The sequence below is a fragment of the Oreochromis niloticus genome, linkage group LG9 (assembly GCF_001858045.2).
Source record: "Oreochromis niloticus isolate F11D_XX linkage group LG9, O_niloticus_UMD_NMBU, whole genome shotgun sequence".
Classification (NCBI taxonomy): domain Eukaryota; kingdom Metazoa; phylum Chordata; class Actinopteri; order Cichliformes; family Cichlidae; genus Oreochromis; species Oreochromis niloticus.
This window is the reverse complement of record NC_031974.2, coordinates 8,782,758-8,796,152: the sequence shown is the minus strand read 5'-3', so window position 1 is coordinate 8,796,152 and position 13,395 is coordinate 8,782,758. Positions and strand designations below refer to the sequence as shown.

At 41.7% G+C, this 13,395-nt stretch overlaps 1 protein-coding gene across 1 annotated transcript; it reads right to left on the bottom strand.

The window, feature by feature from the left end:
• Positions 1 to 1,521: 1,521 nt before the first annotated feature.
• msl2b (MSL complex subunit 2b) lies at positions 1,522 to 9,433 on the bottom strand. Its single transcript, XM_003439313.5, is given in 4 exon segments — positions 1,522 to 2,933; positions 2,936 to 3,136; positions 4,364 to 5,724; positions 8,107 to 9,433. Coding segments are annotated over 4 exon segments (1,800 nt in total). The 5' UTR covers positions 8,249 to 9,433; the 3' UTR covers positions 1,522 to 2,837.
• Between the last annotated feature and the right edge of the window lie 3,962 nt (positions 9,434 to 13,395).

Below are 13,395 nucleotides of genomic sequence, written 5' to 3'. Positions count from 1 at the left end.
ACAGATTTTTTAAGTAATGCAGAAGAAGATGAAACAATTTTGGAAATTTCAGAAGACCAAGATTTTAAACCAAATATATCAGACATCATGTTTAATAATGAAGCTAAAAAATAACTGGCAATATTTTTGGCAAATGAGATGGATTCTTCTGACAATATTTATAACTATTTTAACATTTTGCACAAACTTATTTGCCTTAGAAAATAAATAATTAGAAAGTACCCCAGAAATTACTTGTATTTGTAATAATATAGAAGGAACTGGGGCAAAATCTATTGATTACTTATATTTTTATTCCTGCCAATTTTAAAAGAAATTAAATCTAATGAAATGTTTCCATTTTGTAGAGTTTTTAGGTTTGTAGTAGAAGTATTTAAAAAACTTTGGTAAATAGCAGAACATATTATATTGGAGACTTATTCTCACTACACTGACTGTAATCTGTACAGTTGTAATAATAATAGTACAATTTACAGAAAAGATGATCCACAAAACGTGAATTGAGAAAGGATTTAAACATCTGGATAAAGAACAGAAATTGCAATTGATCATTTATAGATACACACACATATGTAGTGTCTGATCTGTGTGATTGTTTAACTTCCAGGCAATAAAGTGTTTTCAAATCACATTTTGGGGATACGTTGATAACCTTTTTAAATTCTCTTTTAAACTATATTTACTAGTGATTGTATGAATGCATTTGTTCAGCAAATTTGAGGAATGATATTTCACTTCATTTAGAAAATGCTTTAAACTAATGTAATAATAAGAATGCTACCAAGCAACAACACTTGCTTCTAAACTAGACTTTGTGGATGCCAGTTAAATTGTTTTTAAACTTTTGAATTAAATTAAGGTCCTCCATTTAAGATTTCCTGATATCCAGTCAATTCTTTATGAAGTGTGTAGAATATAAACCTTGACATCAATAAAATCTGTGATTTTATTTATTTTTCACAACTTTTTTATCAGGAAGTTTTACGACTTTGTAAACGTTTGTTTGCATTCAAGCTGATTTTTGACTGTTGTAACAAAAGAATATCCAAACCTTTGGACAAGTTGATGTTATCTTACTTAGAATTGATACTTGATACAAGTCACGTAGCAGAATAAACCACTGGTAACCTAAACATTACTGATATAAAATTACAAAAGTGAAGAGAGCATTGTCACGTTTTACAGAACTGGATTGTCCCCACAGTCAAGATTAAAGCCATGTTTCATTGAATCAAAATCATTCCTGTCTAAATTTTTTAAATGTATTGGCTATTTTAGCCTTTACATCATAAAGATAGGTTTATTAATAAAAAGGCATTTACAGTTACATCTGTAGTCCTGTTAAAGTGGCTCAAAACTGCTTAATACCGAAGGCATGTTGCTGGTGCCAAATAAGTACTGCAGCATTAAATCCAACACTGCCCTCTAGTGCCTAACTTTAGCAGTGCAGACAGATCAATAAATACTTTCAACATGATTAATCTCGGTGATAAAGGGTAGAAACAAATAACCACACAACACTTTGTGAGTTTCTTATTTTCTTTCTTTTTTGTGGAAATATGTTACAGTTATATTACAGGTCTTTAAATGCCCAGAGGGAGAACAAAAACCTTTTTGGAGACACCAGAAACTAACGCTAAGACGACGACGACAGGAACTTAACCGGAAACAAACTGGTGCCCAACACGTAACCTCTACGTTAGGAGACGTCCAATAAATACTGCAAATGTTGTTAACGCATTTTTATTTAAAAGAAAACAAAACAAGACAAGGAAAACAGGTGTGCTCTCCTCCTTTTGAGTCCTTTGTAGTATTTAGCAGCAAGTGTGTAGCTTCCAGAAACCAAAAAACTTGTGGAAAAGCAGTGCACAGGGCCTGCAATCAACCAGAGTTTTTATACACGAGTAAGAACAACAACAACAACAAAAACATGAAAAAAGAAAAGTGGGATAAGTGCTGAAGTTTTACCATCATCTTGCCTCAAAACTCACCAAATCACCCAACCTTCCCCAAGCTTCAGGATCTTTAAACATTCAAAAGACATAATCAAAACTCGGCTGGTGGTTTTAATCATTTTTATTCCTTACGTATAAGAGCTTTTATTTCTGGTGGTTTACAAAATCTACTTTTACCAGTGCGAAAACATTCTGGTTGAATGCAGACATCTCCCCGCTTTGCATCGGCTTCCATTGATTTTAAAGTAACTTATAAAATATATCATAAAACGTCTTCTGAAATGGAAACCGATAAGTCCATGTACAAAAGGTTCTCTCTTATATATAAATTACACCAGTCTCTGATGAAGGTGGTGGTGACGATGTCTCCGTTCCTGCTAGTAAAATTCCTCTTCAAACAAAACCCTCCCATACACACTCACATGCTCAACGCACACACACACAGACATGGACACACAGACACATACACACACGCTGAGAGCCATGTGACCGTGGTCAGCACGCCCGACTTAGCTACACAACATGCTCTACATATTACCCATAGTAGAGAAGAAAACAACAACAAAATAAACCCCTCTATACCCACTGAAATGAAATCTCTGCACATACAGTAACGCTACATCTCCTCTTTCTTCTTCTCTTCTCTGTATGCAAGACCACAAGCATGGTGCAGTTTCGGGCGTTTGGACGGAGGGCGCCTCCTCAGCTTCAGCTGGTGACCCTCGCTGCCGCCTGTCACTGTAGCTGCCTTTGTTCTGGCTCCGCCGCTGCACGAACCGATGGGTGACGCCACCCAGCAGGGTGGGGGAGGGGCGGCGGTGGTGGTAGGGGCGGGGGAATGTGTGTGACTACTGACCGCGGAAGGGGAGGGGGGGCCGGACCTCAACAGTCAAACCGCATCTCCAGCGAATCGTCATAGCCCCGGTTGTCGTGCCCCGCCCCAGACAGGAAGGCGGCCGTGACGGGCGCCCCGTGGCTGTGGTGACGTTAAGGAGGGTGTTGCCCGGGGAGCTGGTGGCCGGACTGCGGAGGGCCGCTGCGGCGATACTGGTGAGGTTGATGCCCAGCGTGAGCCGGGTCTGCTCCAGAGCTTTCTCTGGCACGGCGAAGGCCTCCAGCTTCTTCTCGCCATTGGCCATGTATGAGTTCTGGCAGCCGCGGCAGATGCAGTCCAGGCAAGCCTGAGAACAACAAATGGGATCAATACCATTTAACAAAGAACAACAACATAATAGATGATGTTTGGGTTATAGCTGTGCCTTTTATTGGTCTTCTAAAAATAAATAAATAAAATAAATCTTTCTGGCCCAGTCTTCTGGTTCACTTTGACATTATGCTTTTGTTTCTTTGGAAATCGCTTTTAAAGGTTTCAAATATAAATAAAGTTATTATTAGAAAGTAAATATTAAGTTTAATTTGCCTTCTAACAGTTTTCAAGACATCTCATCACTTCTACACACTTCAAAATGAATGCCTGTTGAAAGTGTAAACTGTATATAAAAGACGGATGTAGCCACTGTGATATCATCCATTGGTGGGTAAAGTCCTGTAATGAAGCCTCAAGTTGAGCATTTATGGGATAATGATCAGTTGGTGACATTCGAGTACATGCCTATTGACCGATAGCATGTCAACATACCCTAGATAAGCCTACTTTCTGATTGTAACAATGATTATAATTTATAAAATACGGACTTAATGTTTTATTCAATACGACCATAAACTAGTGACCAAGCCGATAAAGTCATCTAGAAAGTGTTTACTGAAGTCACAGAAAAGGAGAACTGAGGGCTGGAGTCACTCCCTCTTCTCCATTAAGAAAAGAGGACAGTTTGAGGCAGTTTGCAGTGGCTATGTCCACCTTTTATACAGTTGATCTATGGCTAAGAGGGGCGATCGTGGCTCAAGAGTTGGGAGTTCGCCTTGTAATCGGAAGGTTGCCGGTTCGAGCCCCGGCTTGGACAGTCTCGGTCGTTGTGTCCTTGGGCAAGACACTTCACCCGTTGCCTACTGGTGGTAGTCAGAGGGCCCGGTGGTGCCAGTGTCCGGCAGCCTCGCCTCTGTCAGTGCGCCCCAGGGTGGCTGTGGCTACAATGTAGCTTGCCATCACCAGTGTGTGAATGTGTGTGTGAATGGGTGGATGACTGGATATGTGACGCGCTTTGGGGTCCTTAGGGACTAGTAAAGCGCTATATAAATACAGGCCATTTAAGAGGAGCTACTACCACTCAACACACAACTTACAGAAAACCAAAATCTGTCCATTGCTTTGATTTGAATTTACAATTTAATACGATTATTTTTTTACAGAGATGCCAGTTTCTTACAGTGCAATTAGTTTCAATTTAATGTGATAACAAACAGAAGCGATTTTATTAGCGTATGGGTGGTGTGTGGAGCATTCTCACCTTGCGGTTTGAGTAACAGGGGCAGCGTTGCCCCCTACAGGTCAACACTGAGGGGTTCTGGGTAGCCCGGCCACACTTGCAGCCCTTCTTCTCCACAGGCTTCTTGTACAGTGGCTTCGAGGGGCTGGGTGGGTGTGTGAGGGGGTGAGGGTGAGGGGGTACTCTGTCACGGGGCTGCGTGCGGGGTTTGGGGGCCCCTTGCCTGGCCTTGGTGTACGACTTCTTGGCGGCACCATGGTGCTCCACAGTCTTTTTCAGAGCCTTGTTGGGGACAAGTACAGTCTTACCCACCTTAGGGGTGCTGCCATTAGGTACCGGGGCTAGGTGCGGGTGAGGCGTTGCTGCAGGGAACTTAGGTTCCTGTTTGGTGGTGGCACCAGGGTTGGGGTGGTGGGGGGAACTGTTGGCACCAACGGGGGGCCCTCGTAGGAGGCTGGAAATAGGAAGGGGCTGCACCTTCTCGCTGTCGCTCTCTGAGCGGGAGCGTTTGCGGTGGCAGCGAAGAAGAATACGTGGGGTGACTGCAGAGGGTTGAGGAGGGGGCTGCAGTGAGGGCTGTGGGTGAGGTTGGAGGGGACGGGAGCTGTTCTCTGAAGGGAGGGAGGTGATGAGGCGGGATGAGTCTGGGCCTGATGGGCAATGAGGCCCGTTTAGGCTAGACTGAGGTACCGAGGGGAGGCAGCCTGGCTGAGAGTTGGGCTCAGGTGAAGGGTCAGGGTCAGACTCCGTCTCTAAAGTCCTGAGCACCTCCTCTACACTCAACAGTAGCGGCCCCCCGCCATGTTTCAGGTCGTCCCCGAAAGCGCCGATGTCACAAAGTCCCGTCTCTGAAGTGCCTGTGACACTCACACACACTGGGATCTCCTCTGAGAAGCTCTCCTGCTTTGTGGTGATGGGGTGCAGTCTGTCTGAACTGACCAGACCGTTACAGTCATGCAGTCCGTTAAAGCCCACGGGGCTCGGTTCTTCCACCTTGAGCTCCTTTGTAGCTGGACCGCCATCGGGCTGACCCACCTCAGAGGTCGACACCGTCTGTGACAACCGAACAGAGTCTGAGACATCCTCCACTTCTGGCTCACGCTCCGCCAATGTCAGGCCCTCATTGAGGATAGCCTGGAGGTCAGGTGAGTCACTGGCAGCGCTGGCTATGTGTGGTGCAAGCGGCGACTGTGTGATGTAGAGACAGAGCTTCCTGTAACAGTGGACGAGCAAAGAAAGCTGCCGGTTTTCCTCGAAGCGGGAATAGTCCTTGCACCAGCTGCAGGACGGCTTCAGCTGCATTCTCTGACCCTTACAGCCTCGACAGACGTAATGCTGACATGACGAGTTGGTGGGAGCGATGGGGTCCTGCAGCAGGTTGCCTGAGCATGAGAGGACAGGGACAAAAGGTAAAAAACATTAATGAAATTGCAAATATCACAGGAACAGGCAGAACAGCACACATAGATGATTAAGTGGCCATTGCAGGATCCAGAAAAGACAGCATGAATTTTTATTTCTGGTGTAAAATAGGCCTTTGGGGTGTGACTGGGTGAGTAATGATGTCTACTGGGGGTGGGTTTTTTTCATGTTAGGGATCACTCTGCCTCTCAGCTTTGGACACTGGTGGGGCACTAGAAAAAGATAACTGATGGGTTCTCTTCCTTTTATACGGCTGTGCAAACACTAAAAAAATGCATAAACTAAATTAGCTAATAAAATTCAGGCAAATTGATGCCTATTTGCACACTTCCACAAATAACAATAGATACAATAATCAGCATTTATCATAACTTACAAGTTCACAGTGAGGTGGCAGTTTTTTGTATGTGTGTATGTGTTTTTTTTTAACAAATAACAGAGCATGTGGTCTGCATATATTTAAGGTAATGAGTTTGCATTACCCTAGTTAATGTTTATGGCCTTTTGATAAAGGTTAAAAGTGTATATTTTCCTTTGGGGATAGCAAAAATGTTTTATATGCATGTAAAATCATGAACATAGAAACAAGCCTGGCAATAAAATCCTTAACAAGCCAGCAATCATCATTAACATGCGATAAATTATGGCCTTATTTACAGACTATTGGTTCCTTTTTTGCCACAGCTTCCTAAACTGACATGTATTTGTAAACCTGAGCTGTGCTTGGAAGCTTTCCAGAGTGAAAGACAGCCTCTCTTTGAGGGGAGCTTCCTGCTAGAGAGTGCAGCTGCAAAAAGAAGGGGAAGGGATGAAGTTCCATTCACAAGAAACAACCAGGCCTACACATATGGCTCTGCCTGTCTGACAAATCAAGCATAACTCTATATTTAACATGTCATAAGGACTATTATAGCCATCCATCACAGAGGAGATGGAAGTTTCTCAGTCCTCTTGGAATCACAGAACCATAAATATCACCTTTACGTAAATAAACGCATAAATAATTCATCAAACCATCCATTTACTGAGAACCTGCAAAAACAGCAGCCACAGCTTCCTCTCTATATTGGAAATGGTATATACACTCACTCTGGTTGAAAGGAAATGCAATGCATTTTGTATGGGCGGTGAAAACCCGGTATTAAATATACATTAAAAGGTTGAATTTAATATGCAGCCGAAGAAATGCTCCCTATAATTTTATTAAAGTTCGTTTTAGTTCAGTGAAGTAAACACTGTAAGCGAGCTGTCTCCTTAAATGACTCCCTCTGCTTTCCTTTCCTAGATAGATTTTAACATTTCTGTATCTGAGGAGGAGGAGGGTGAGAAAGCAGATTAGGTGCTCAGCATCCAGCATAGGAAGGGGCTGTTATTCAACAGGATGAACTAGAGAAACGCCCAGATGCTGCCAAACAGCACCCAGAAGGGGGTGTGTCAAGATGGGTGTAGCTGTGACTTGAGATGCGTTCATGGCACCTCGGAATTTACACAATAAACAACCTTTCTATGTCATTTGGGGAATACAGCAGTGTTTAACAATGCAGTTTGATTAAAAAAAAAATTACACATTTAAAACAGAACCTGTTAGTTACAACAATAACTAAATGTATAAACAAAAAATTGTTTTGCCAGTATTGAGGTCACACTCATAAAGTTAAAAAGAAAAAGGGCGGAAAAGTGTCTTTAATTCAAAGGATTTCCTTTAAATGTAAGCAACTGCAAATAAATAAATAGCTAAATGTGAACTAAAATATATCTATAAAATGTTCTTAATGTGTTTATATGCAAAGAAGCACTTAATTTTAACATAATTTTTAAAGCACTCGGTGGGGGGGGGGGGGGGGGGGGACTGGATTTACTAAACTTGCTTAAAAATAAGAACATGTTTTTTAAGTTATGCAGATTTCCTAAAACTACAACCCAACATCAACAACAACACCCCCCCCCCAAACAGTAGGGCATTACTGCCAAATATGTCAGACATAATACTGGCTATAGTTTCATTACCTGGTTTTCATGATCCACAGGGGCCAAAATCGTAAATGCAATTAAATTTGATTGATTGCACAGCTCTGAATTTAAATAAAGTACAAGCACTTCAAGACATATTCAAGTACAACACTTCATATGTGCGACAGCTCAGTTTCCACCATGCTGCTGAGTTTTTTTGTAAAGCACTCAGACATTTCCGTCAGTGCTTGAACGCAGCACCATTTAAAGGCTCGCTCCCACTGTTAAGACAGCTGACAACGTTACCTATAAAACATCCCCTCGATAATAAACACACACACATATACACTGGCTTGCGGTTACATTAAATTATAATATAACCTCACACTTACCGCAGACCAAGCAGGAGAGGGACTGGCGGAAAAACGGCAGGAGCTTGCAGAGCTCCGCAAGAGCCCGGGGGTCTCGGGGGTCGCACTGCAGCACCGACCGGCTCGCAGACACGAAGAGAGAGGTCGCATTCACCGGGTTCATCTCAGCTGTCTGGGCCCGGCGCTCCCGATGTATTAATACGTTAATAAAAACACACCAAAGTCACACAAGAGCACAAACAAACTACCCGCAGCTCCCGTTTCCCGTGCGATAAAATTACTGTTTTTATCAAGGGAGTCCGGTGGGGTCTTTGAAGGGGGCATATAGGTGGATGTCACGACTTCAGTTCCCGGTTGCTAGATAAATCCCACATGAAGAGCGAAGATCCAGGTTTAGTCATCCCCCGGTCACATCCAATCCATCTTCAATGCGCTGTCTTAGCTTTGAAATCACCGCAGCCTCCGATCGGAGATTTTTTTGCACTAAAATGCAGCTTCATGCGCACCGGTTCGGTTCGTTTACTTCCCATACGTGATTTAAATTAAGACAAAGCATCGTGAGGCACTCCTTCCGTCGCCAGTGGCCTTTTTAACGCTTCCTCACAGACACAGCTGGCTAGCTAACTAGCTAGCAGCTCCGAGATTCAAGCAGGCTACTCCGTGACAAAGTGGCCCGGTTTGCAATCGTACTCCCATGATATCCCCATAGTCCACATGCATGCCTGTCCCGAGTTGAGCTGGTGTCACACAGAGCATCAATTACCCCACACCGGGGCGTCAGCGGCTCCTATTTCCCCACTCGGTGCAGCCCCAGCAGGCTCGTTATGGTTGTGTTATTGTTCGCAGAGATTCATGGCGGCTCGAAAACAAAACAGGCCGCCCCGGCTTCAAAAGCTCCTCCTCGGAGAGAAACGCCGACAGCCGCGCCTCGACAGGGGAGATAGCGTGCGGACGAGCAGATGGTGGCGTCCGAAACAAAAATAATATCGAAGCCGCCGCGGTTCTATCTGTGTGGAGCCGAATAAGCTAGCGGAAGCACCGGGCTCTGGTGACAGTGCTAGCCGTCAGAGCTGCGCCGGGAAGCCGGCTAAAAAAGCAAGGCCGCTCCCCTCTTCGCGGGATTAGCGGGAGTCTTTCGTTCTAGTTTTCCTCCTTGGTGGGAATGTGGTGGGGAAAGGGGAGTTTATCAATCCTTTTGGAGCTTTCTTTATACCTCCCGAATATCAAAGGAAACAAAAATGATGAATTTCCCTGTTTGTGTACCTTGCTATCGTTAGCCACGGAGTAGTCCTCGCACATCCCATCGCGTTTCCCACACATAAACAGGGGGGCGCTGTTTCTCACATCTCGCGAGAACTCGGATAACGCGGTTCAATTAAAAAAAGGAAGCGTGGTAGATCTAACATATTGAGATGATTTATTTCACTTTTTAAGCATAATAAACGAAAATCAAACTTCTAGATAGATAGATTTTTTAAAGGCCATGTTGTTGAAAAAAGCACAACCTATTCTTGGTTTTGATTTAGGAATAGTGACTGATATTTCTGATATTTGCATTACTTTTTCATTTCTTCTTTATATCTAAGGAGGCAGTAAGAAAGTCATTTGATGACATTCATTTTTTTAAACATCACGATGGCAGTGAAAGTGCCCACTTTAAGACTTCACAACTAGACTTAAAATCCGGTGGGCTACTTTCATCTTCTGTACTCTCTTTGGTACAATTGGTACACTGGTATATATAATGTATGTCACATGTGGAAAAAATGTGCCATTAAAAGACAAAAATCTGAAAGACAATCCTTCCATTGTAAGTGTAAGGCACAGTTTCACTACCGCTGTTAGTGCAGTGACTTCCTATTGAGAAATACTATTATCCTTAGTTACATTCAACTGATGACTTCTTCAGTTTCACACTGGGGTCAAACTCTAAATGGACTGGTGACCTGCCCAACGCCTATGCCCTATTATAACTGGGGTAGGCTAGTTTAAAAGATGAATAGATTATATTTTTCTACACACACACAAAAAAGGAATTTAGCCTAAAATGACTATTTTTCTATTGTTGTTCAAAATGACATACTATGCTCATTTGAAGCTCCATATCAAATTCTCTATATCTAGATCATTGTACTTTATTGCAATTTTGACTTTTAATTTTACTTTGGTATCCACAGTGGTAGCTATGTCACACTTTATTCCTTTGAATTTCCGTGCGTGGTGAGATCTCGGTGCAGTTCAGAGATAAAACCACGGTGTGGTGGTGTTTGAGAACCAGAAGGTTGACCAAAGACGGGGGAACTCGGAAAGAGAGGATATAAATACATACTCACGGAAAAGTCAAACTAGTGTTTAAAAAAATGGCAGCCTGTCTGATTGAAACAAGCTGATATCTATCAATGAACTATCCCAGAAATTACCTTCTGTTTCCTCTCTCTTTTTTTCTTTGTCTACAAGGCTGCTGACCACCAGGGACTTTCCGTTTGGTCTCATTGAGTTATGCGGAAGATAAAAATACATTTTCAACAGCATGCTACCTTACCATCCAGTTACAGTGCAAACAGTTGGTCAGCTTTGATAACTGATGAAATTAAAATTTTTAATTATTTCAGAGATTTTCCAAGACATTATCAAATAAGTTTTCAGCTTTTTAAATGTAATCACTTTCTGCTCTTGTTCGTTAAGCCTAATAGTGAGCTACAAATCTTCATTCATTTGACAGCTGGTTAGACAAAACAAAAAACTTTGAAATCTTTAATAATTAATAATTGAATAATTAATCATGTAATAAAAAAGAATCGACGAATCAGTGATGAAAATAATTGCTGTAGCCCGTCTGTAAGTTTCAAAGTTCTAGTATTCCCATTTTACATTGACAAAGAGTGTGAATTTCAGTTTCACTAAGAAGGCCAAACTTAGCATATAGTTTACTGACATGCTCTGACACACTTTTCACATATGAATAGATCTAAACACGAAGCTGCCAATCAGCCACCGAAAGCTTTTATTTTCCTTTATAACAGTAAGGTCAGCCAGCATAAGACATTCTGCTCATAGCTGTATATTACCTTTGACTACACTTGACAGTGTTGACTGTGAGTATGGCTGCACACTCACACCCTGCTCAGAATCCATGACATCTAGGCCTCAGTAGGGCCTCAGAACACAGCTAGAGCCAGGGTAGACCCAGATGTGTCTGTTTTTTGTTTTTTTTAAATTTGTAAGTTTTGATTTTGACATAGTTAATGAAGTTTAGTAATTACTCTGTGCAGTAGAACAACACGTTGTAGTTGCACATAAAAGATTTCAAAGCCACAATACCTGAAGCTTTTTCAGTCAAAGTCTCATCTTATAGAAACCTTTTAGTTTGTACATACACGGGGTAAAAAGTAAAAGCAGAGTACTTGTAAAGCACTTTTCTACTCAGTCTGAGCACTCAAAGCACGTTATGTACTACAGTTTTTAAATTCGTTCAACTTGTGTGGGTTTTATTAAGCAATATAAAGGTCAATAAAAGGTGAAGTTTTAACAGCTGTTCAATGACTTTGCCTGGCCACACAATACATACTCGAACTGCTGTTCCTGCAGTTTCTCAGGCAGAAACCTGTTAAAGGTTCCCAGCTCATTCTAAAAGACAAAAGGCGACTGAGCCTTTGCTGTTAGTGCTCCTCGGTTGTGGAATGACCTCAACGGTGTCTTCTTTTTTAGTCACCGCTAAAGACTCGTTTATGTCATGAGGCTTTTTTGTAAATCTATTTTTTATTTTCAACATTCTCAACCAAAGTCCATCTTATTCTTTTAATGTACAGTTTTAAAATGTAGTTTTAAGTTATTAATCACAGTGGAGTCAAACTGTGGTTTTGTTCTTTGTCTTATTTTGACCTTACACCTGTGTCTTATGTGTCCTATCTTTACCTGTATGTAAACTGTTCTAGTTTGTTCTTTTGTTCTCAGTTTCTGGGAAGCACTTTGTACTGCTGGTTCTTTTAATTGTTATATAAATACATTTTGCTATTAGTGTTCAGAAGTGCAAATATATACAAAAGCCTGCTGATAAAGACCATGAGATGTGGAAAAAGCATGAAAATTAAAGCTATAACTGACACAAGTATAGTTTGAATGTTTCTGATATACACGTGCATTCCATGTGCATGAGTAATTCCTCTTTTAAGGTTAAACAGTGTCTCATGGAACCATGACTGTTTCCTTTTTTGTTTATTATGGCAACCGTGGGTGCTAAAAATAGTTGGTTAGTCAGACTCTGAGGGCTATTCTTAGTGTGTCTCTGATCATGCCCATGAGTTTGGGTGATTCCCCTGCTGTTTCTCACATGTGGCACCAAGAATAGTTTGTCTATGCTGAAATAATTAATCGAGCATTCATTAAGATAATTTGTGTTGTATTGTTGTATTATTTAAGTCTTTTTGTTTTAACATCACAAACTTGTGCAGCAGCTTTTATGACTCCACATTTTGTGTCTACTTGTACAGTTAATAATATCAGCACATGCCTTACAGACACGTTTGTGACCACTTGCATCTACTCAGTTTCAGTTCCTTCAACTTCAAGTGGAGGATCGTCACTGGTGACTGGGCCGTAACCACAGACTCAGCTGTGGTTACGGCCAAGAGACCAAACAGCAGTCTTCAGAGGAAGAGCCCTCAGTTGTAATGTCAGTTTTATGAATGAGTTCAAATCGACCAATAAAAACTATAATGTGGTGGCTGTCAGATGAAAGCAAAAGAGGTAACAGAGCTCCGATTACAGACAGCAAATCATCAAAAGGCCATAATGAATGAAGCTGTTATTAAAGGTTGAGCGATTTTGCTTTATATTGGTGGACTTATATTCTCTTGTCATTGCACATTTTTCAACAGTCTGCCTGTGATTTTTTAGCTACTTACCTATGTCACCTATGTCTGCTGTGCAGGTTCCACCTCCTCCCTTCATTATTACCTGTTCTACTATATTGTGTTTCACCTACATCTATTAATCTGTGAATTAACTCACCGAATTGTCTATAATTTTCATAGCAGTCTAGCATTCCTCTTGTGACAGTCGTCTCACAAATTCGACACAGATCAGTTTCCTGGTTTTTGCATCTTCCTGCTGTTTGTGTGATTGGATTATTTTCCCGTTACTTCTAATTTGGAGTGTTATCATAAGATTTGACCTTTTATTACAGTGCTTTCAATTAAATAGCTCTATGGGCTAATTACCGCTGCCCCAAGGAGGTTTTTGGTAGTATTTGAATGTTTGCGTGACGTTCTGTCTGTAAACACAATCGTGTAAAAAGTTTTAAAGGAATTC